The sequence below is a fragment of the Chionomys nivalis genome, chromosome 9, assembly GCF_950005125.1.
Source record: "Chionomys nivalis chromosome 9, mChiNiv1.1, whole genome shotgun sequence".
NCBI classification, from domain to species: domain Eukaryota; kingdom Metazoa; phylum Chordata; class Mammalia; order Rodentia; family Cricetidae; genus Chionomys; species Chionomys nivalis.
In genome coordinates this window covers 26,466,507-26,492,134 of record NC_080094.1, presented here as the reverse complement: position 1 = coordinate 26,492,134, position 25,628 = coordinate 26,466,507, and the positions used below count along the sequence as shown (strand labels likewise).

General features: G+C 46.7%; 1 protein-coding gene across 2 annotated transcripts in view; it reads right to left on the bottom strand.

Moving 5' to 3' along the window:
- Positions 1 to 24,078, bottom strand: part of Ninl (ninein like) — a 57,853-nt gene extending 33,775 nt beyond the window's left edge. The window contains exons 1-3 of one of the 2 annotated variants that reach the window (XM_057780822.1): positions 23,944 to 24,078; positions 3,869 to 4,062; positions 3,296 to 3,392 (exon numbers count right to left, since the gene is read on the bottom strand). In XM_057780822.1, coding sequence (XP_057636805.1) covers positions 3,296 to 3,392; positions 3,869 to 4,051 — 280 coding nt within the window. In that variant the 5' untranslated portion in view covers positions 4,052 to 4,062; positions 23,944 to 24,078. Of the gene's footprint in view, positions 1 to 3,295; positions 3,393 to 3,868; positions 4,063 to 5,757; positions 5,876 to 23,943 lie in introns of those variants that run through there. The other variant, XM_057780823.1, reaches the window with a different exon arrangement.
- Between the last annotated feature and the right edge of the window lie 1,550 nt (positions 24,079 to 25,628).

Sequence of the window (25,628 nt, the reverse complement as noted above, 5' to 3'; positions counted from 1 at the left end):
AAAAAAAGCAGGGGTGGGGAGGAGGGGGGAGGGACAAAAGGTAAAACTTAAGCATGTCACTCACACTTCTTTGAGGGCTGTGGATACTGTTTCAGAGTCCACGCATGCTCTTTCTTTCTGGTCCTGGAGCCTAAACTCCCCTCAGAGGCCCTGCAATGCTATTGTCTATCTGTGGTGTCAATAACTCTTTTAATGAACTTCAATATCTTCAATAATCTGTCTCAGTGTCTTTAAGCCCCACTAAAGAGCTTTTAGTCACATAAACAGAAGAACAAAGGCAGTACAGTTTAGTTGTTAGCCAGCAAAATGCCAACCAAGGAAAGCAGCAACACTTGCAAGGTCAATAGAGTTTCAGCCAGGGCTAGCAGCCAGCAGAAGTCAAGGTTAACAGCTAACAAGTGATCACCCTCCTACCTGGGAGAGCAGGGCATGGTCATCTCTCCAGGTGATATGTTAAAAGCATTAAACATCTCAACTGAAACTACCTCAGTCTTTGTCCAGTTTCTGCCATAAATCCTATTTAAAAGCCCCTACAACATGTATCTGCAGTTTCCTTCCCTTGGGACCTCTTCCACCCTACAAAGCTACTCTTGTTTTCCCTTAAGAAATCTGGTTACTTGACTCTCAAGAAGGAGCAATCACAGGACAAAGCCTCTCATTTTGACTGGCTTTCATTTGTAGGCAAGGTGTGGCTGGGTACAGTTCTCCTTCCTGTCTTTTGGGGAAGCACCTTCTGGTAGACCTAAGACAAAACCCCTATCATGTGCTGTGGAAAGCACACGACACCTGGACAACCTAAGAAGATGCCCACGCTCGTCCTCCCCACCAGGAGGTCACAGAAGAGACTCCAGCCACCAGGCCGTGGCTACAGCCCCACCCTGGAGTTAGTCAGGCACATCTGAAAATGGTGCAACTTGCTATGCTTCTCCTCGTCACAGCTTCCTTGTGTCCGACGGCCCCGTTCATATCTCTGTTGTCCATGGTCAGGCTCCACACAGACCTCACACTGCAGTTACTTTCCATCTTCATCCGCAGACAGGGGCACTTCCCTCACAGCCGGGAACCATGGAGGAAAATGCATGCTCCTCTTGCAACAGTACTATGGATCTCACCAGAGCAGCCCGAGGAGAACTCACCCTCCACGGGCAGAAGCACTACTCAGGAAAGGGTACCATTGGGCTCTTCAGCACAGAAGCAACATCGGCAGAGCAATGGTAACAACCACTGGGCAGTATCCAATGCCTATCGCAGCCTTGGCGCTCTCCCACGAGGTGGAGCAGAGTAAGTCACCCGGATTCAGCATATCCCGCCAGCCCATTACAACACCAACTCGATATGCATCCCATAGGATCCTGCAGGAGCCTCACTGTCTGGCCAGAACTCTGGATACCTATGTGCCATTATTAAGAGTACAGACTACTGAGAAAGTACAACAGAGTTGGAAAGTCAAGTGCATTTAGTTACATGATCACCAATGGCCTCTAACAAAAGAACGGGGGAACAGAAATACAGGATGGCTCTTCCTAATCTAGGCATTTGGCCACATAAATACATTCTAATGGCAAGGAGGTGGGCACTAGGAGAAAAACTGAAAATCAGGATGAAGATGGTGCAACCAGAACCAAAAAAGCAGATGATAGAGGAACAGTCAGGCGTGAGGCATGGGAGACAAGAAACAGACAAGTCAGAAAACTATGAAAAAGACTGGACCAGACTCAGCCCTGGAAGGTAGGGCAGACACAAGGTCAGACCTGGTAGCAGGCAGATGTTTCCAGACTGCTGTATAGCTGGTTCCTCCAAGTTGAAACATTCCTTCCTCTAGGGAGGAGGGAGGTTCATAAGACCGCCAAAGCTCACGAAGCTTATCAGACTGAGGAAGCTCAGGAAGACACAAGGTTCACAAGACTTGAAGTTCAAGGTTATATCAGCCTTGAGCAGCACTTTGGGGAAAGAGGCTGGTGGGGGTTGGGGGAATCATCCATGCTCCTGTGAGTAACCCCACTAATCTAGAGGTCACACAACAGAGATGGGGCAGTGTTTCAGGAAAGGCATGGAGCTGCTTCATGAAGAAAAGTTTCTCAAATTCTATCAAAAGGAAGAAAAAGAACTGGTACTGGTGAGGAAGAAATGCAGATCAAAATGGCTCTCTTCTTGGGGAAAACAGGGCTTGCTCCAGAGAGTTTCAAGCTGTGAAGCATCACCTGGCAGGAGGTCACATGGCAGGAAGTAGGGTACCTTTTATCTTTGGTTCAACATAGGGGCTGGGTGTCACTTTCCAAAGTGACATTCTGATATCCCAGTTACCATCCAAACTCTGGATCAGGAAAGACTACAAGCCCTCTTCACATGTTTGGAGAGGAAGGTATGAGATAAACACTTGTGCACGCAGTGTGGGGCTGGCAGCTGACACAGACCCCAGGGCTCTGTGTCCTGTGCCCGGAGCCTCTGCAATCAGAGAGGAAGTGACGAAGGGGCTGATGGTGTCATCCAGAGCAAGAAGTACAGTGTTTTGTGTGCACAGGGCTCAGGGATGGTGGACAGCAGGGACACAAACCCAAGTCACCAGGTACTAACGACAGGTCAGGGATAAATGTTCTCTCAGACATGGAATTTCTAAGAGGGAAGAAATGGATACAAAATACGCATGAGGCTCAAGGCCTCGCACCAGTGCCGGTGACTTTCACTGTTACTCATCTCCATGCCTCTGCTCCTGACCAGGGTCCATTACCCTGCTACATGGCCATTCAGCATCCCAGAGGGGATAGTTGTTCAGTGAGCCCTGAAATCACCACTGTCCACCTGATACAGTCCTCATGTCCCTAAACAGACCTGCCTCCAGCTCCATCCCACCAGGCCCACTGTTCTTGGACCTCACGACCAGGCCTTGGGCCTGGTGGCTTCCTGCCACGATACAGTAGTACTTATTAGTACATTCCTGCCCCACAAGTATTTCCGCAATGGGACTCCTGTTAGCCGTGTTAGCACACTGTAACACCACTGGCTATGACTGCAGATGCTATGGTCCAGAACAGAAGGTCAGGCTGCGCACTTGGTACCGCAGAGCCCTGGGGCTCCACCTCTCCCTGCTCCTCACCGCTCAGCCACTTGTCAGTGGCCCCTACCAGGAATACACGTTACAGCCTATGACATTCACAGAAGAGGTATTTTGCTCAAGTCCACACGACTTGACGGTGACACAGAGAGAGGCTAGACTTTAGAACAGTGAAGCTACGCTCTGAAAGACCACAGATAAACACAGGAAAGAAACTCAAGCACTTAGAGGAAATCCTCTTACCTGACTCAGAGGAACTACCTTCTTCATCAGAGGGTCCTGCGCCGGAGCCAGAGGATAGCACAGCCACAAAACCTTCCTTAAATTCCTCGAAGTTGACCTGCAGGAATTAGGGTAAGAGAAGACACTGTTACTTTCCACCGATTCACATTTAATTTGATAGACAAAACAAACAAAACAATCCTGATTCCTTTTTTCTCAAAAGACGTCTGACTGTTGCCTTCTGTAGTAAGAACATTCACTTCACTTTCCAAATACGTACTTAAATCATTTTCACTAAAAGACTCTAAGACAGAAGGTAAATGTGAACCACCATACCACCACTAAATAAACAACTTTACAAAACCAAAGCAAACAACACAATTAGAGAACACCAGCCAGGTGTGGTGGCTCACCTCCACATGGTCAATGCGGCTGCTTACATTCCCTCAAGTTCTATCTACAATCCCCAGAACAACCCTGGTTCACTGCTGGTGACTTTCCTTTCACAGTTATCTTTCTATGGGTGCTGGGTACCAGGTGCCCATGTCAGTGGCACAAGCAGTGCACTCTCTCTCAGGACAAGCCCACACTCACCCTGGCCAAGCGGTCATTTCCAAGAAGAATCTGAAGAAGTGCTGGCAGCTGCTCTTCCAGGCCAAGCTTAGTGCAGAGCTGGGTCAGCTCTTCTTGATCCAGAAACCCGGTCCCTGTGGTGTCGCAGCTGCGGTAGACGTCCCTGAGCTGTGAGACATAGTGGTTCTCTTCTTCGTTGTCCATCCCATAGCAGGCTGGTCACAAAGGAGAAAAGTACATCGTCAGGATAGGCTTCTTGGCCCCACTCCTCTCCTGCCTACATGTTGGACAAAAGCAGGTCCCAGAGCTATTGTGTCCAAAGGCATCAGGAGCCCTTTTGGGGTCAAGTGCAACTGAAAGAATCAGCTTCTTTTTGCAGGAGATGCTAGTGTCTATGACAGGGGTCCAAGTCATTCGTTGATCAGCAGTTACAAGAAAAGGGGTTTTGTTCTTGTGTTTTTTGTTTGTTTGTTTTTTAGAAACACTGTAGAATATCCAGAAAACTGATAAAGTCTAGTACTATGGCTCGTGCCTACCAGCCCAGCTATATATGGGACTGAAGCAGAGGACTGCTTGATCCCCAGAGTCTGAGGTCAGCCTGGATAACATAGCAATATCCTATCTTCAAGAAAGAAAAGAGGGGCCGGGCGGTGGTGGCGCACGCCTTTAATCCCAGCACTTGGGAGGCAGAGGCAGGCGGATCTCTGTGAGTTCGAGACCAGCCTGGTCTACAAGAGCTAGTTCCAGGACAGGCTCCAAAACCACAGAGAAACCCTGTCTCAAAAAACTAAAAAAAAAAAAAAAATAAATAAAAATAAAAATAAAAAGAAAGAAAAGAGGAAGCGAGAATGGAGGGAGGAAAGAAGGCAGAGGAGGAGGTATGAAGGAGAAAAGAGATAAGCACAAAAAGAGCTCAAACCATTCACGATTCCAATACATAGAAAAATTGTTAGCAATATTTTGGAGAGCAAATGCCATTTTTCAACACACATACACACACTTACTTTCCTTTTATCTTATAAACACAAGGTCTCTCCTTTATACATAAAAATACCTACCTGTATACGACATGAATTCCTTTGTGGGTATAACAGGCCTATAAATACAAGCAAATGTGTCTCGGTCCTGTAAGCTGCCCAGGCACACGGTCAGGAGAAACTCTATAGTATACCATGCCATAAGTACAGCTTACAACCTAGAGCCTGTAACTAGCATCTGACAGTTTGTCCCAAGAGTGTGCTGCCCCTAGGGAGTCCCTGTCAACCGACATGAAACTGTAGGACACTCAGGGAGTGTGTGGAGAATCATTAGATGTGCAAAATCATGCTTCCAGTGTTACCAGAGGGCTGGCAAAGTACTTCCTGTTCTACCTCATTTTTACATAATTGCCTACTCCAAGACCCTATTTCCAAAAGAGCCAGATTCTGAGGTATGGAGGGCATTAAAGCTTCAACTTAGGAATTTGGGTGGGACACAACTCAGCCTAATGGTGACTACTCCCCTCTCCCTCGCCCTCTGATCTTCCGGCAGCTCACACAGGCACCCTCCCCATGTCTTCTCCAGGATCTGCTCAGCAGGTCTTCTCTAGCCTTCTTACAAGAAGCTATATGGCCTCAGGCAAATACCTAAATCTCTCTGGACCTAGGCTTCCAGATATAGCAAATGAAGAAGCCAAACCTGATCCAAGGCACCTCTGTGATCCAAACTTCTGACTGTCTTGTGCCCAGAACAACACCTTCTGAGGCCCTGTCACCACTGAAGCTCTAGGGGAGTGGTGACGGTAAGGTCACAGGAACAGGGAGCGGCCTGAGCCTACACAGGGCTCTAGAAGCAACCACTTGAGTGTATAAGACGCAGGCTGAGTGCAGCTCCCGGGTTCAGCGCTTGGTCACAGTCATCCACTAACTTACTCAGTAGAAGCCTGGCTCCCAAAGGATCCTCCAGCAATGGCTCCTTTCCCTCGGTTACTCTGTGCTAAGAAGAAAGCATTCTGATTCTTTTCTCTTCTTTACAGACACGGGCTCTGAGAAACTGCTGCCTTCTGTGCACACTGCACAATGACTAAGCAGATAGCCCTCAATGCCAGGGTGACAGGCACTCCAAGGCAGCTCGGTTTGTGTCATCCTTTCCAAACAGCTTCACTAAGTCCTGAGTACAGCAAACATGTTTTGAAAACTGTTTCCACATGTACAAAACCAGATTTAGGTCAGTTTCAGGACTCATGATTGTTTACCAGCTCCTAGCTAAGCTTGCTATGCACATCTGCTGGCAAGCATGCCTCTAGAAAGGGAGGCCATGACAGTCAAAGGAAATACAACAAGCAGTGTGGAAATGGACACAATGCTGACCTGACACGAGAATGAACAGTCAGCATCTGCAGAAAGGAAGGACCTGTATCCACCAGATATGAAGGGAGAACACAGGAAGGAATTTCCCATAAACCTTTTCTCATTTTCCCCCTTCTTCCCTCTCAAGTCAGAAGCCTACTGACGGAACAGTAATACAGCATCCTCCGCTGTGTGGGTCCACCGGAGCTTCACCCTGAGTCAAAAGCACAGGTGTACTCCAGAGCCTGGGTTCCAGTCCTGCTGGCACCGCGAGATGACATGGTCGCCTAGGCTCTTCTACCAGAGAAACCAAGGGGCCGTGAGGAGAAGATATTTGGCAAAGGCCTTCTGATTCTGACTGGTAAGCAGTCAAGTCTAGAAATGCCCCCTTTGGGCGGATGAAGCTCTGAAAAGATTCGCTCTCCAAGGTGTGTCCAGGGAGAGAGACGGGTGATGAACAAGCGGGGAAGGAGACGATGAGAGGAATTCCCAGGAGCCACTAGTTGTTACAGCTTTGTTCGTTTGCTTGGCTTACAGTTTGTTTGTTTGCCATTTTGAGACCAGGTCTTATACTACGTGGCTCTAGCTGGCCTTGAACTTGCAATGATTCCACTGAGTGTTAGAATCATAACAGGTGTGTACACAGTACAAAAGGGCCATTCTTGCAACTCTGATGGTTCTGCTCCTCTGTGAAGATCAACAGCTCCTGCTGTACGATGAGCATGGATAAGCGGAGTCTGGGTCAGTAAATGATACCCAGTGGAGTCAGCTCTGCAACAGCAAGGTCCCGAGTGTCTGAAGAAACCTCACAGCAGCTCAGTCTCGACTTCCCATTCCAAACCCCACTATACCAAAAGCCATTTCCTATATTTGTTTATGTGAAAACCTTAAGTGGCTTCCAAATGCTACTGGAAAAGACGTATGTGATCTAAAGCAAGGGCTGGAGAAGTGGCATTTTAAACAGGGCCCATGCACTGCCATGCACGGGCCAACAGTGGTCTCTGCCAGGGCTGGGGACACTAAGGCGCTGCCATTGGTGTCCTCTCTCCTCTGTGCTTTGGCATCTCTAACAGCTGTTGGGTGACATACAGAAAGCCATTTTCTGATTTCCTTCACTATTCAAGACAATTGTAAAGAAAAATAGGGGTTGTGGATATGGCTCAGTGTCTCGAGTATTTCCTTGGCATGTATGAGACCTGGGGTTCAATCACCAGCAGCCCATACATACTGGGTGTGATGGCAGCAGCACATGCCTGTAACCCCAGCATCAAGGAAGGTTATCCTAGGCTATACAGTAATTTTGAGGCCAACTTGGGCTGCATGAGACTCTATCTCAAAAAAGAAAAAAAAAAAGGAAAATGAAGTAAAGAAATAATAACTGTAGTCATTTCCCAGAGTAAAGCAAAATAATTTCTTCCAAAGTCCAGAGAAGACAGGAATTAGCCTAAAATAAAAGGCTAGGTCAGCACTAGCATATGCCTGAACTAGAGAACTGGAGTCTGGTAACTCCTAATTCTTTTAAACCAAACACAGGCATGTATCACCCAGTTGGGGAACATGGCCTGTCATATGTTTTCTCCACCAGGATAGCGGTGAGGGGGGTGAATCACTCAGAGGGATACACATGGGACAGGATATGGTTCTGACCTCATCCATGATGCTTCTGGGTCCAGCAATCCTGCCTTCAGACAGAGAGGTCAGAACAGAAAGACTGAGGGAGATGCTCCTTTGTGTGGGAGGGTCAAATGCCAGTCCCTGAAAGATGCAAGGAATTCACGAGTAGCATTCCCCAGAGCAGCTGAGGCAGACCACCACAAGGGCTTTAGAGAAGCAAGTGCGGAGCTTCCAGGCAGATCTGGGGGAGCTTCCAGGCAGAGCTGGGGGAGGGGGGAGCCCAGCATGAGATGGGTATGTTTATAAACTCAAGGGATGTTTATAAAGCAAACAGACTCATAACTACCCCACCCAGAGAAGGGAAAGACATGCGGACAGCACATCCAGGAGATTCCACTGTGTCATCGCAACAAAAGCAACAGCTATTACTCGGTGACGCGGTGTTGAGGCGTACTTCAAAGACTGTAAAATTTCTTTCAAATGTCTTAAAAAATATATCTTTTTTGACCTCAATATTTATAAGCGTTCCCTTGGAAAGTGACATTTCTCCTGGAAATCACAAAGCACGGTATAACGAACTACCTTATATTTAACTTTTTTTCTTCCTTAATTAGAATTCAAAGGTTGATCATCCATGCATGGCAGCAAACCCCCATAGCTCATAGCTATCTGGAAGGCAGATGTAGGAGGACCACTTACATCCAGAAGTTCAAGACCAGCCTTGGCAACGTACTAAGACACACAGTCTGGAAGAGAAAATGTCACTCTTCCACTTCAGGTTCATATAACACACACACACACACACACACACAAAGATGCCATAAATGAAGATACAGGTCTAAGTTTATATTTGAATCATATCACAAATCTTGTACACTATAAATCAGTGCCTGGCCAAAGAAAATTCTAACCTTCTATAAAGTTTTATGAAACACACACACACACACACACAAAACTGAATACATCTCAAAATCACAGGGGTCTGTAATCCAATCAAAATGACCCTTTCACAGATTTATTCTCTCTGCCTGCCAACCCTACCTATCACATTACTGCCTATCTATTGGCCAGTCAGCTTTTAATTAGACCACTCAGGTGCCTTAGGTAAGCAAAGTGAAACAGTAACACATCTTTACATAATTAAACAAATGCGAAATAAACAATGTAACACATCTTTACACAGTTAATATTCCACAACAGAAACAAATGTAACACATCTTTATATAGTTAAAGTAATTTCCACAACTGACACGACTCAGCAGTTAAGAACACTGGCTACTCTTGCAGAGGACAGGGGTTCAGTTCTCAGCATTCATATGGTGGATCACAACCATCCGTAGCCAGTCCCAAGGGATCCAATGCCCTCTTCTGGCTTCTGTGGGCATCAGGCATGCGAAGGCTTGAAGCTTGCCACCTGAGTTTCTGGCTCTCCCCTCATCAGGCAGGCAGAGATCCACAGCCCTTCCTTCCATGTGGATAACAACAAAAACAGTTAATAACACTCACCTCCGCTATCAGCAGGACCTAAGCAGGACTCAGGAAGCTGTGACTGTCCACCGCCTGCCTAGAAGGCAGATGTAACTGGCTGCTGAGGGCTGAGGGCACAGGGGAGGATATGTTTCTAGCTCTATGCTTCCCAGAGAGCTTTAGAAACATGTTGAAGGGCAGCTCTCAGCAGGTGGACAGAGGTACTGAGTATTCTGAACACGCAGTTTTGAGAGCTGCAACACAAGGCAGTAAAATGTAGAGACAGCCGCGACCCCATTTCACAGAACAGAAGGCTCTGGTCACTCACTGTGCTCTTCCCCAGATCACGCACCAGAAGCAAGTCACAGGCTCACAATTCCTCCTTTGCTCTACAAAGTCGTTTTGTTTCCAAGGCCTTGTATTATTCTCCAGGGCCTTATGTTTTGCATTATTTTTAGTTTCCAGCAATTACCAGTAAGCAGTATCTGCCTCAAGAGACCTCAGCAACCTCATCCTATAGAGATGACTATCTGCCATGATTTGCTCTGAGCCACAGAGACTATCGAATACAGGATGCTTCTTTTTTTTTTTTTTTTTTTTTTGATTTTTCGAGACAGGGTTTCTCCGTAGCTTTGGAGCCTGTCCTGGAACTCCCTTTGTAGACCAGGCTGGCCTTGAACTCACAGAGATCCGCCTGCCTCTGCCTCCCGAGTGCTGGGATTAAAGGCGTGCGCCACCACCGCCCGGCAGGATGCTTCTTTCATATGAGTGAAACCAAGTCCACAGGGCTCCCCAGCCTGATGACTCAGCACTTATCAACTGTCAATTCACCTTCAGATGAAGAGAATGCACTGCTGGGCAGGAGCATAAAAGATCAACAGTGCACTATAACTTTGTAACTTGCTGGGGTAAGTGACCAGGAAAGAGGTACAAAACCGTGTGCACATGAGCCACGGAGAGGCCAATGCAGTCTGCTTGCTACCTAGTGAGCTGATGCGAGGAAATCACTGGAACCCAGGAACAAAACAGCCAGATCCTGTCTCAAGCTTTAAAAAGGGCCAGGAGAAGCAAAATACAAAGCATTCACTCACCGATGGGCATTAACTGAGCACCCGCTGTATATATCTCATGGCATCCTAAATCCTTGGGGGTACTATAACTAACATGGCATACAGGTGGTGTACATACATACATGCAGGCAAAACACCCATATACAAAAAAATTAAATTAAACTTATTTAAAATAGGGGCAAGGAAAGGAGGGAGGGGATGTCTTAAACAGTTTTAGTAACTAAAAAAGTCAAAAGTCTGGGACTTTGGTCAGTTGGGTATGTCTGAATGTGCCCATCGGAAGGTCACATGCAGAAGTTTTGTACGAAGTAGGGCAGTGTTGGGAGGTGGCAGAACTACTAAAAGGAGGGGCCTAGTGTAAGGACAACAGTTCACAAGGGATATGCCACCAAAGGACATTAGTGTACTTCTAGTGAGACCGCAGCAGGTCCCTGAAAGAGTAAACTTTTACGAGTGAGCCTGGTCCCTTTAAATCTCTCTTTCGGTCTTAACATGTTGATCTCTTCTACACTGGCACCTGCTATTATGATGTCACTACCAGGATGCTCTCACCAGAGGTTTAAGTGATAAAGTTACCTGAGATTTAACTTATAGCCACCAACACTATGAGCTAGTCAAACTTCTATTCTTAAAAAAAAGAAAAAAACCAGCCTCAAGCATTCTCTCATAATAACTCAAAACAGATTAACAGCTAAATATAGCAACTGAAAATGGGAGAATACTAACATGTTGCAACCCACGAAGGGAAAGACTCACATCCTATGGATGAATTTTGCCTAACTCTTAAGATGGCCCTAAACCTTGTATGTGCGGAGCAGCTCCCACCACTCCGCTAAGAACGAAAACTGGAATGAGCCATAGGCTGCTGCACAGCAGGCGGCTTTCAAGCTGGGGCCACCTTCCCGGTAAAAATCAGTGTTTGCCACGAAATTCGAAGAGAACCCAAACATCTGTGCTGTTCATTTCACAAACCAAGAAGTAATTCAAAATCCGTCACAGAAGTGCAAAGTCAAAAAACAAACAAAAACCACTCTCAGCTGGGCGGTGGTGGCGCACGCCTTTAATCCCAGCACTCAGGAGGCAGAGGCAGGTGGATCTCTGTGAGTTTGAGGCCAGCCTGGTCTACAGAGCGAGTTCCAGGACAGGCTCCAAAGATACACACAGAAATCCTGTCTCGGAAGACTAAAACCAAAACCAACCAACTAATCAAACAAACAAACAAAACAAAAAACAAAACCAAACAAAAAACAACAAGAGAAACACATCCAGAGAACTTCCCAGAAGATCCAGAGGTTGAACCAAGTGGCTTTCAGCTCCTGTGGCTACTGTGGCCGCTCAGCGGTGCAGAGGGAAAGGTTCTGCATGGAAGCATGCACACCAGGAATCTTGGCAGAGAAAGAAGCTATGCTAAAAGGCCCAGATGGACGTTCCAAACTGAATGCCAAGTGTCTGAAACTAAAACCTCACCTGATGGCTCAGCAGCGGCACGGAGGTGACAGAGTAAAGAGGTGTGACTTAAATTCACAAGTTGAGAAGCCACCCAGTCTTCAAAACAGAGAAAGTGTCTGGGATGTATGCATGCACACAAGTGTGTGCACATACATGCATACATGCACATACATGTAGCAGTAATTAAAGCAAAAGAGGTCATGATTTGAAAGAGAGCAAGGGGAGGATTTGAGGGAACAAAGGGAAGAAAGAAGTGACGTAATTATAATCTTTAAAAAAAACCACATTATTTAAAACAAAACAAAAAAAAAAACCAGAGCCCTGGGGCTGGAAAGATGGCACAGCAGTTAAGAGCTGACTGCCCTTCCAGAGGACTCAGGTTCAATTCCCAGCACACCACAAGGCAGTTGACAACTGTCTATAACTCAGTGCTGGGGATATAATGCCCTCTTCTGGCTTCCATAGGCATTGCAACCATGTGGTTCACAGGCACACATGCCAGCAAAACACCCACACATATCAAAAAAAATTTTTAGAGGCCAGCCTGGTCTACAAGACTGAGTTCCAGGACAGGCTCCAAAGCTATACAGAGAAACCCTGTCTCGAAAAACAAAACAAAACAAAACCAGAATCCCCTTCTTGGGCTGGAGAGATGGCTCAGAGGTTAAGAGCACTGACTACTCTTCCAGAGGTCCCGAGTTCAATTCCCAGCAACCACATGGCGATTCACAACCATCTAAAATGAGATCTGGTGCCCTCTTCTGACCTGCTGCATACATGCAGGCAAAACACTATACATAATTAATAAATAAATCTTTAAAATAAATTTTTTTTAATCTAGAAAAAGGAAATTAACTCCAAGAATAAGGAGTTAATTTCTCAAGGGCCCCAAACACAAGATGAGAAAAACACACAGAGTCTTTTCCCTAAATGACCTAAGTTTCTACATATTTTGCCATTCTCAGTAGGTTGTCTCATTTTGTTTTAGTCAAGTGACTTTAAAGGTTGAGTTTCTGAACACTTGCCTCTCAGCATGCAGTTCCTGGGATTTCCCTTCAGTAAACTGAAACTTGGTGGAACTCTTGCTAAATAACCTTTGATAAACAAAACATTTCTTAAGCATGAATATCCTGGGCACATTCCTAAGCACTGATGCATGGAGTCTCATGAGTCACCAAGACTGTTCCCAACCGACAGGTGAAGAAACTGAGGCCTAGAGAGGCAAGCAATTTGTCCAAGGTTGTCGCAGGGAAAACCTTCAGTTGACTTAAAGGCTGTTTGCAGGCTGGGGAGATGCTTCGGTGGGTGAGAGCCTCAGCTCTGCAAACACAAGGACCTGAACTGAGGTGCCCGGCACTCATATGAAGCTAAGAGTGGCCCAAAAGCACAGCCAGGGTTCTTGGGTTCACTGCCAACCAGTCTAGCTAGGGATATATCAACAAATCACCAGTGAGTTACAGGTTCAGTGAGAAACCCTGTTCTAAGGGAATAAAATGGCAGGTAGAGCCAGCCACCAATTGTCCTCCTCTGGCCTCTACATTTACACATGCACATGCACCATTGATATTATCATCAACACACACACACACACACGCGTGCGCACACCACACACACGCGCACACACCACACACGCACACACACCACACGCGCACACACCACACACACACATGTGCACACACACACGCACGCGCGGACACACACACACACACCTCTTACACACACTGTTTTCCCACTGGCTTTGCCGTAGACGATCCTCGGACTGTTACAATGAAAAGCTGCATTTTACTATCTTATTGAAGAAGTTGCCTTTCACAGACCTTCCATGCCCTCTACAGGAAGTTGCTTGTCTCTGCCTCCCCATCCTTCAGGGAGAAGTAGCCTTCAGTTATCTTCTCCTGATGGGAAAAGGAAGCTTTTGGTAACTACATTGGAGCCAATCCAGAGAAAAGGAGCCAAAAAGATGTGAGTTCTAGAACTTTCTATGAGAAACTTTTCTTTAGATTCACAGAGGCCAGAACCCCCATGACTTAGAGAGAGCAGCCCTGCCCGATGTTGGAATAGCAGACCTCCCAAAGTTTCTAAGCACCCTGCGGCAGCCTACCTTCCTGACTCCCTCTGCAGGCCTTGTACCCATAACATGCCAGCAAGGTGGCCATGATAACTGTCCTAGTTAGGGTTTCTATTGCTGTGATGGACCATGACCAAAAGCAAGTTTGGGAGGAAAGGGTTTATTTGGCTTACACTTCCACATTGAAAGAAGTCAGGGCAGAAGCTCAACTAGGGAAGGAACCTGGAGCCAGGAGCTGATGCCGAGGTCATGAAGGGGAGCTGCTTACTGGCTTGCTTTACCTGCTTTCCTGACCACCAGCTCAGGAAAGGCACCATCCACAATGGGCTGGGCCCTCCCCCATCAATCACTAATTAAGAAAACGCTACAGTCAGATCTTATGAAGGCATTTTCTCAATTGAGGGTTCCTCTTTTCAGATAACTCCAGCTTATGTCAAGTTGACAGAAAAAGTAGCCAACACACTAACTTCCCACATAAATCTTTTTCCTTGACCAAACAACTGGCCCCTCGAGTGGCTGGACTTTTCCAGTGATGACAAATATGAGTCTTGGCAATGAGGCCATAGAACTGATTAAATGAGTCCTAACTCCAGTTACAAAACCAACATAAAAAAAAAAAAAATAGTTCCTCATTCCTACCAACAGCGCACAAACACATCGAGAATTTTTTCGTACCTAAAAAATGTTTCGGGAATTAAGACATTGGGTGCTTTTACGGAGGACCCAGATTCTATTCCCAGCATCCACACAGTGGCTTACAATACCTGTACCTCAAGTTCCAGAGGATTCAGTGCCCTCTTTCAGCCTCCATAGCACCAAGCACAAGACTGGTGCACAGGCCTGCATGCAGGCAAAACACTTGTGCACATAAAATACAACATTTTAAAATCATTTCTATGAAGCACAGGGATTTCATAGCCAAAATATATAGGAACATTATTTCTTTCATTTTCCTACCAAATGGAAAGTCTTTTTTATTATTTATTTTTTTGAAAGTCTTAATATCATGCAAAAATTTGTATTAGTACCCCTCACTACAGGGAAAGGTCATTAATGCCAATAGTTCACCAAATTAAGAAAAAGTTTCAACCAGGCACTTCACACCCCAATCCCAGTAAGATGCTTTCTTTTCACCAGAACCCAGGTGTAATGTTTTTTCACGTTAGCTATAAAGGAAATAAAATAGTATAGCCGGGCGGTGGTGGCGCACGCCTTTAATCCCAGCACTTGGGAGGCAGAGGCAGGCGGATGTCTGTGAGTTCGAGACCAGCCTGGTCTACAAGAGCTAGTTCCAGGACAGGCTCCAAAACCACAGAGAAACCCTGTCTCGAAAAACCAAAAAAAAAAAAAAAAAATAGTATAACCTATAAAAATCTAATCAGACAGGGCAGTGGTGGTGCATGCCTTTAATCCCAGCACTTGAAAAGCAGAGACAGGTGGATCTCTATGAGTTCGAGGCAAGCCTGGTCTACAGAGCGAGTTCCAGGACAGGCAGGGTTGTTATATAGAGAAACCTTGTCTCGGAAAACCAAAAAAAAAAAATCTTACCAGAAAACCCCAGGAATGTTCACATACACACGTTCTTCTCATAATTACTCTTTCCTATCTGAAATTCCAGTCATGCAACGGGGAGCCTGAGGCACAACACACTGTTGACTGTTTTGTTTAATCTCTGTACATAAACAGTCCAGAGAATCTGGACAGAATTACTATTTTGGATTTCTACTTCTAAAGAATGGACCTGCTGTGAAGGTCAACACCAATAACTGGAAGGCTCCAAGGGATTCAGAATTGCCCCAAACTAGTTATCCTAAATGCAGATACACAACCGTTCAAGAAACCAGGCAATGAGATGATCACTCATTTCTCTACTGTAGCTACTTAAAAGACATGCCAAACAAAATAACCTAACAAGTTATAATCTTGGGCTGATACAAAGTTTCCCCTTAGGCAAGCAGGAATTCAGAACCACTAAAAATGAGACTTGGGCTGGAGACATTGCTGTCACACACAGAGGGACTCAATGTCTAAAGCAACTACAGTTCTGAGCACTACAGTGGCAGTAGGCCCAGGGAGACAGCAGCCCGAGGGACACTGTAAATACCGCACAAAGTACCTGCTCCTTGAGGCCAGGAGTAAATTACCCAGTGAAAACAAACTCGCCAGGAACTTGTAGCGAGTAAGGAAAAGGAACTGGGAGGGAATGCTGAGACCCAGGAAGCAGAACAGCTCAGGCGCATACCTGGTCCAGAGAGAAGCTCACACAGCTGTAGGCCTACTGTGCACTGACATTCTCTCACTCTGACTTAGGCACTCCTATTGAAAGTCATAGAAGTCAGAACTTGAGGCTACCTCACCCATTATCTTGGGAACCATTTTCTCTTGACAAATAGGGCACCTGAGGCTCAGGCAGGAGGGCTCCAGTTATTCCAAGAAATGAGCTGAACCAAACTCAGCACAGGAGGCTGAGGCAGGAGGAACTGGCTAAGAAAAACTGCATATTCAACATGGATCCCAGAGGCACCATAGTGGGTTTAGTTTGCATACCTACTCTCTGTGGTATTTGCACAATTGTGAAGTCACATGCTAAAGCATTCATTGAACATGACTCCATTCTTCAGCAAATCTATACAGGGGCATGTCTGGTTGAAGCTCAGGGCGGAAAGCAGAAATCTAAAGTATCCGTGCGTGTAGGAAGTGAAGGGTGAAACAGTCAAGGCAGGAGACCAGACTGGGCACAGATGTTGGCATGAGACAGAAAATATTTACACATGATGCTCCTCAGAGGACTGTCATCTTCCCCTGCTCTTTAGACCCTGAACCACTGAAAGACACTGCCCTTCACAAAAGTCTAAGAGACCACTAATTCTATGGCAAATGACAAAAACAGACTCAAAATTTCATGGGTGCAAAGATAACATCAATTGAGGTGTCCCCCAAATTCAAAAATGCTATCATAAAGAAGGCCCATCGTGGAATAAGGGGGATACAAGGGGCTTTTCTGAGTCATAGACAGTGGATCACTGTGAATGGAGGGCAGACACTTTCAAAATGTTAATACTTTTTCTTTAATCTTGAGGATTTTGTACTTGGATAAAATGAAACATGATCAGACCCACCTTCCACTTCTCCCTTCCACTTCCCCCAAATCCTCTCTAATTTGGTTCCTTTCCGCTTAATTTTCTTTTGTTTGTTAACCTACTCAGTCCAATTATTGCCGCATTCATGCACAGTTCCCGGGACTTGGCTGGGGCAGCAAGGGAATGAGATAAACACACGCACACAGACAAGAAGCTGGGGTCGAGGGATCTGGGCTCTCTGCTGGAGAAACCTCAGCACCCCAGAAGTTTGAACAGATTATTAGAGTTAACAGAGAAGTGGGGCCAAAGCATACGGCTGCACAGGAACTGGGTATCATGTACAGATAAACAAGGAGGCAGAGTTTACACAACTTAACCAAGGAGACAAATTTAGTTAACCTTGGTAGGAGGGCAGTCTTCAGATGCAAGCATGGGTCAGGGAGAAAGCTAGAGTGGGTATTTTCTGCACACACTGCCAACACTCACACCAGCACCCCAGGAGAGCTTTATCGTCCCTCGGAGCTCGAGGGAACCCTATGGGGTCCTTATGAAGCTATGCCTATATTAACAATACGCATTTGTTCAAGACTTCAGTCAGGGCTTTCTGAGCTCCCTATAAGTGCTGCCCACCTGTGTTGGCCAATGGCCACACGCTCAGAACAGAATGATTCTCCCTCCTCTAGTAACTATCAGCTGTCAGTAACCCCGGGTAAGGGATGGGACCTGGAGAGCACTCCCCATCTATGCCAGAACTGGGCTGGATTAGCTTATGCAACTAACCATGGCTGCTGTTGAGCTGAGGAGTGCAGCAGCCATGTCAAGTCCAGAAGACAGCACTTCTCGGGGTTCCTCCCCATTACCCAGCTCTTACAGTCTATCTGCAACATCCTGGGAAATGTTCCCGGAACCCTGAGGGAGAGAGGAGGTGCCATAGATGTCCCATCTATGAATGAGCCCTTGAAATCCCTTATTCTCAGCACTCTGAGTTGTAGGAGTCTCTGCGCTAACCCTACTCACAGCATCAAGAAGCTCCTCTTAAAATCTTAACGCCTTATTCTCTGTGTCTGTGTTAGTGTGTCAGTACAGGAGCGAGCATCAGGTTTGCATGCGGAGGTTAAAAGTCAACCTCAGGGGCTCATCCTTCCCTTCCACCTTGCTTGACTCACGACTCTTCACACTGTACACACTACACACCGAGCTGTTGTCCTGTGACTTTGGAAGTCTTGTCTCTATCTCGTCTTGACAGAGGAGTGCTGGGAGCACTCTTACCGCACCATGTCTGGCTTTTATGTGGAATTTGAGATCTAAACTCAGGCTCTAATGTTTGAGCATCAAGCACTTTACCACTGAGCAATCTCCTGACTCATTTTTAAATCTGCTATCAGACATTTCATCAATATCATTTCCTTTTTCATCTGTTGCTGGAGAATTATATATTTGGGAAGCTTCAAACCACCTTGTTTTTCTCCTGTGCTGAGATTTGTGCATCTGATGGATCAGTTATCTAAGCCACACTGACAAAGGGTTTTCATGGCAAATGCCTTTCTCATAAAGATGTGTCTTGGGGTGTATTTGATATGCAAATTTGATTTTTGGCTCTGGCCAAGGAGTATGGTGTAGTCTCCCTGCATCAGGTTTTAGGAGTTGTGGACAGAAGAGAAAAGAATGTCTTAGGATTGATGTATACAGTAAAAGGGATGGGATGCTCATGTGTGAACATACCAACAAAAGAATCCGAGTATGGTTGCCAACCAGGCTAGCTGAACTGAAGAGTGTCAGGTTCAATGAAAGACCCTGTCTTAAAACAGTGGGATGACGAATGGTTGAGGAAGGCACCTGACAAGAACCTCTGACCTTGACACACACATGCACATACACATACACACATACACTTTCTCTCCAAAATTTAGCCCCAAATTCTCAGCAACCAGGCTCTACTTCTGACAGATTCACAATCAGGCCATACATAGGGCCTGATACAGCTCACCCACTACTCCTGCAATGAGGCCTACGCAAGCCTGCCAGGAACCAGGCATCCCAAGCTTCCACCAGCATCCTGCCTCCCAGCACAGGACCTACCCCACATCTAGAGGTTCTCATCCAGGAAAGCCAGAAAACCCCTGAGACACAAAGACAAAGCTCCCTTGTCTCTCCTGTTTCTCATTTCTGTCTTTTGCTGAGTAACACAAAGAATTTTGACATAACTGACTAAGTCACCTGTAAAGAGCCATGCTCCACTGGACCAGAAACAGCATAAACAACATCGCCGAAGCGGCTGGTGGGCCTGCAATCCACATTCCTCGGAACACAGGTAAGCCCCCCTGTGACCCATGCTTCATCTCTACTAGCTCTCCCTTCTCCAGGCACAAGGTAGCACAATGTACCTAGAAAAGTCTTCCCTGCAAAGACAGATTCCTATGGAATAAGAAAAAGGGCCATAGCTGGGCGGTGGTGGCGCATGCCTTTAATCCCAGCACTCGGGAGGCAGAGGCAGGCGGATCTCTGGGAGTTTGAGGTTAGCCTGGTCTACAAGAGCTAGTTCCAGGACAGGATCCAAAGCTATAGAGAAACCCTATCTCGAAAAAGAAAAAAGAAAGGAAGGAAGGAAGAAAGGAAGGAAGAAAGGAAGGAAGAAAGGAAGGAAGAAAGGAAGGAGGGCCATACCAGCACATCTTTCTCTAATGTCTAATCTAGTTGCAGAATCAAAGCCCCTCAATCACATATGCAGCAGCCACTGGGGCACTTCCCTGTGTTCCTCTAGACACTTGACTCTTCACGTGTGTCTTGTCTTTCTGCTTCATCAACACTAACTGCTTTACTCATCCTGAAATTTCTTTTGTTGAGAAACACACACACACTGAGAGAGAGAGACAGAGACAGAGACAGAGACAGAGAGAATGAAGTCCTGGGTGAATGTGTATTATTGACATGGGCACAGCCATGTCAAAGACCCTAATAACTCAGAAATATGAAAGCAAAGTCTTACCTGGGTGACACTCAGAGGAATAAAAAGGAATAACAAAGCCTTCCCCTAGCCCAAGGGTTTAGGAAAAGACTGGCCAGTGTGTGCAAAAACTGGAAACCACAGCTTCCTCCCGTTCCTCCAGGGCTGCTCCCAGACAGCAAGCGCCTACTGAGACTACCTAATCCCTCCTCCTTATTGACTGTAGGAGGTGTTTCCGTCAGTGAGCACATCCCACCCAATCACAGATTTTCTGTACATTCGTCTGCCGTTCCTTCATTCCTACCAAACCCCCCAGCCAGGTTTCCAAGGTCAAGGCACGCAGAACTCAGGACCCACACCCACAAACACGCGGGCCCTTAGAGTCCTCGGGCTGTGTGACACAACCCTGAGTTGTAGCTCCCACTGCTGCTGACAGTTCCAACGGACTAGATTCCACTCTTTGTTGTTTCAAGATTGATTTTATTATTTGTGCGAATGTGCAAGTGCACGCATGTGCAGACAACCAAACTCCTTGTTCTTAAAGAGAGTCATGGAGATCAACTCTGTCTTTGCGGAAACGATGCACCTTTACATCTACCCTGCATACTGCTATGCACAGAGGAGCAGGAGAGGAACTCAAGTACCCTCAGCTACCACTGATGCCTTGAAGTCTTGTCCACCTCCTGATTTGTTTACACTGTACCACACTAGGTTTCCTGTCACTGGCAGCTAAATCAACATAACTGACATACATCTGTATGTGCAAAACTCTTACAAGACTTAAAACCCAGAGCTTTTGATTTTCCTAATAGACAGTGACCCTCCCCTTAGTGAAACTCCAACATATCAAAATCATTGCTTATGACATGAAGCAGATCCCCAAATAAGGTAACTGGGATCTTTGAGACTGTAGCACATCAGACAAAAAAGAAAACACCATTTTCTCTAATGAGCTACAAAAACAATGCACAAAAAATTGCAATACACACCAGCACTCTTTTCAGACTTGAGCAATCAAAATTATGTAGAGGATTCTGGTTTCGTCGAGAAACAAAACATGACTTGAACGCAAGGGAGACCACACACTGGCCCTTGGGAAACAAGAAATCTCACAGGTTCTCCATCACTTAAGTCCGAGCAGGTGAGTCCATACCAGAGAGAAAGGAAAGTGCAGGGCTAGAGATATGTCGCACAAACGGGAGATAGACTCCGCATGGTCCCTCAGTTCCTGGAAGACTTCAGCTATTAGAATGTGGTAGGCTCAAGGTCACCCAGGAGAATGGGGGTGGGAGCAATTGCAGTCACCCTCCAACAGCTCCAGGCAGAGTAGGACCCAAAGTTTTGATCTCCTGCTGTGAATAACCAAATTTCTGGCACTGAGCCTGAATTTCTAATTCATATTTGAGGCCAAGGACTGAGTTAAACCCAAACCAAGAGTCACTGCCACTCAAACAGTGATGAGCAGAAAAGTAGCAAAGCACACAGAGAACTCTTCCAGGCCAGGAAACTTTGAGTTCAGGTGTGAGGCCAGGACGGTGCCCCAGATTTTATATCCTGCCTCTAGATCTTTACTGAGCCTGGAAAAGGATAGGTAGCTAACAGTAATACTCAAAGGCAGGTACCCACGCTAGGAAGAAGGAGCTCAGGCGGGATCCTCAAGTGTTTCAAGTCTCAAATGTCACATGTATTATCTTGAAAATTTAGAGTGTGCCACTCACCAAATAACAATCAAACCCATACTTTACTGTCAGAATTCTGCTGGACATTCCTAAAGAGGCAAATTCTAAGGGATTTACACCTGGCTATCAGCAAATAACCCCAGGCTACCCATGTCCTGGCATGTCTTCAAACTGCAAAGTAAAATGAGTTAGAAAAAGCCCATTTTCTATAAGTTTACACAGATTTTTAAAACTTAAATCCTAACTTTTCCTTTATCAAGTGTTCTTTTTCTAAGTCAGTGTTGTAACATCTTATCCCACATTCAAGTTTTTGGAGAAGGCTTTACTATTTTCTCATTCTGAAAAAAGAAAGAAAGAAAAGAAAAAAGCAGTATCAGCATTGGGGCAAGCAGGGTGGTGGTGGTGTGTGCCTTTAATCCCAGCACTAGGGAGGGAGAAGCAGGCAGATCTCTGTGAGTTTGAGGCTAGCCTGGTCTCCAGAGCATGCGCCAGGACATCTAGGGTTGTTACACAGAGAAACCTTGTTTCGAAAAATAAACGAAAAAAGGACTGGAAAGCCACACCAGTGTTCCCGCTTTTCTGGGGTGCTCTTGGACCAGGAACGGTGGTCAGTACCAAACTCAGCGTGGGTTGTAACCGCCACCCCAAACTTTGATGAATTTGGAGCATGGGTTGCAGCATCCTCCTCCAGTTTTTACTGACTCTCCATTTTATGTAACAGAGACCCTCCTTTACCATGAAGACTGGTGTTGCTAAAGTGAGTCATGTGCCAATTTCGAGACTATGCTAACATCACCGAGTGCACATACACTAGCTCAGATATCGAAGGTTAATCACCTGAGCGGCTCTCAACCAGTTCCACACACGAGATGCTTGAGGCTGCTGCTAGCACAGCAGGGTGTGCTGTCTTACAGGAAGCTTTCTAGAGAGAAAACTAAAGTCAGGGCAGAAGTACAGTTACAGTAAATACATGACGAATAAGAGCGGCTTATCCTTGTTATTGTTACTGGGCTGGAGATGTGGTTCAGAAGTAGAGCTTGGCATTCCTGAGACCATGGGCTCCATCCCCAGCACCCCCAAAAGTAAACATTACACACGACACCAAACTGCGTGCAATAACTTTTACAAAGCTAGCAGATCAGACTGATAACAAGGACGTAACAATCATTACAAGGTTACAGGAATGACATTCCTGACGGGGTTTTTTTCGTTCTTATTGGGACCACCTTCACAAATGTTGTTTGTCCTCCATCAAAGCATTAGCATCTGGCAAATGACTACAGACTAGCTTGATCTGTAGTAGTTTAAGCCACTAATACAAAACGAACAGGGCGGGCCAGCTGGCTGCTGCCGTAACCACCTCTACCAGCATGTTCCTTCTCATACACACATGTTCTTGTACAGTTCATAAACTGCTTGGCTTAGTGTTCCGTTGAACAAACCCATTTGCTTTCTATCTTTTCCTCTCTCGTCCCCCCTTTAAAAGTACTGTAAATCCATATCAAGAACCTGGAAATCTCAGCCAAAAGCCTCTAAGAAGACACATCTTCACCATCCCTCTGGGCTACCTGCATTGTGCAACAGTTGACCTCTGCATGGGCCCTCTCGGGACCGCCTCTCCGATTCCAAAGCTTGACTAAATCTTGTAGCGTAGACAGCTGACAGTGTGTGTGCGCGCAAGAAATCATGAATTGGACTCCCACCGTGGAATCTGTGAACTCAAAAGACAACTAGACTGAACTCAAACACGGGATCACTGCCACTCTATACTGATGGACCGGTCTTGGAAGTGCACAGCCAAGTAGCAGAACGGGTGCGTAGCCAGGGACGACCTTGACACAGATGCAACAGGCTTCTCCGCCCCAGAGAGGTGTCCCAGTTTTCGACAACTGAGTGCAAACTGATAATACAACCAGAGATCACAAGGACGTCTTCACGAGGCACAGGAGAGACCTACGCGCAACTCTAGCAGGTGCTCCCAATCAAGCACGGTCCCCGGCTTTTCCAGGGGGACTGGTGGGCACGGACCCAGGCCGGGCTCGCCTCCCGCTCCGGTTTCCCTCGTCAAAAGAGGACGAGGGCGGGAAGCGCGGTCCGCCCATGCAACTTGCGCTCAGAGTTCGTCAAAGTTTGGGGCGGCGGCTGCACCCCACGACGAGTTCGGTACCGACCACCCCTCCCGGTCCAAAAGCGCCCCAGAAAAGCGGGACTCCGGTGTGCCTTCCCGAGCGCGCGCCCGCATTCCAGGAATCCGCTCCGCTAAATTCTGGTCGCAGCTTGAGGATGCAGACCCCCGCGGCCCCGTTAAGCCCTCTTCGGCCCCGCTCGGCCCTGTTCGGCATCCCTCGGCCCCACTCGGCTCCCCTCCCCTCAGCTCCTATCCCCACGCCCTACTCACCTGGGGAGTGGGAGGCTCCGCTCTCCGTGCGTTGAGTCCGCGATGTGGACGCCGGGAGCCTATTGCAAAGCGATCCGGGTGGGCTCCCCAGTCGCGCGTCCCTCAGCCGCTCTTTGTGTCTGGCGCCCGGCGCGCTCCCTTGGGCTCCCAAGGCCTTTGGGCACCGCCCCCTCGTTCTCGCGGGGCCTCCCCAGGGAAGGGGAGGGGCGGTGCCAGAGGGCGGAGCCTTGGGGGCGGGGCAAGGAAGCAAGCGGAGCTGGACCAAGGGGCCTAGTTGGTCAGAAAGAAGAGGATACAGTAAAAAAGTTAGGCTCTGGGACATAGGATGTCATAAAAAAACAAGTTATTTAAGTCCTTTCAGATGGAGAATTCTACAGAGTGGAAGGCAGCCAGGGTCCTGTAAAAAGCCCATTCCATACCTCTGATCAGCCATACTTTGGCTGTTTCCCTTTTGATGTGTCATAACTTGTCCCAGCCAGTGATGGACTGGACAGCTATGCACACCCTGTGGCAGTGGTGTAGCTGTGGGACATATAGCCAGGGCTCTGATTCCCTCTAGATTGTAGTGTGAGGTTCCCAATTGTACTATGCAATAGTTGCTGCTGTGAAGAATGTGTTTTATTGGGACTGGGGAGATGACTTGGGGCATAAAGACACTTGCGTTGCAAGCCTGATGATCCGAGTTCAATCCCCAAACCCATGAAAAGGTGATAGGAGGTGCTGGAGAGTTGGCTCAGCAGTGAAGAACACCGGCTGGTCTTCCTGAGGACCCACATGACAGCTTACAACCATCTGTAATTCCAGTTTCAAGGGATCCAATGCCCTCTTCTGGGCTCCTCAGTCACCAGGCGTGCATGTGGTGCATAGACATACATGCAGGCAAAACACCCATACACATACATCGACTCCACAGAGCTTTCTTCAGAACACACACACTGTGGTAATGCTCCTCTGGACACACAACACACACACACAACACATACATGCAAGCATCATGCACACACACATTCACACAATATTAAAATTTTTTAAATATTTTAAAAATACTATATTTTCTATCTCCGTACACTCTGGGTTTTCATGTACTGTTAGAGCACAAGCCTGGTATTAGTGAGAATCACCATGCCATTTAGTGAACGTTCGACTTTTTACCATCCAGTTATATGGTCTTTAGGATCTTCTCTTCCTTCATCTGTGAAGTGGAGTTGCAAAAAAATACCCATTGTAGGGAGACGAACTAAGTGATCTATCCGGTCAAGTCAGCAACCAAAATCAGCATTCACAGCAATGGCTCCTAGACAGAGAGAAACAGGGTATGTTGCTCCACTTTCCCTGTCTACAGCAAATAGTTGAGATAAAACTTATGAAGAAAAAGGGTTTCTTTGGGCTTTCAATTTTAGAGGTTTTAGTTCATCAAAGCTGGGATGGGGTGGGGGCGGGTAGCGGCAGAATCCCTTCAGGGCACCTTCTCAATGACCAGAAGATTTGGTGCTAGGGTCTATTGCTTCAACAGTACCACAGACTAGAACCAAGCAGGTAATATGTGGGAAACGTACCTGCTCCAACTCTCATGTGAGGGGAATAAGGCCCTCCATACGACAATTTAAAATTTAAAAATACCAATGCCTGGGCGGTGGTGGCGCACGCCTTTAATCCCAGCACTTGGGAGGCAGAGGCAGGCGGAT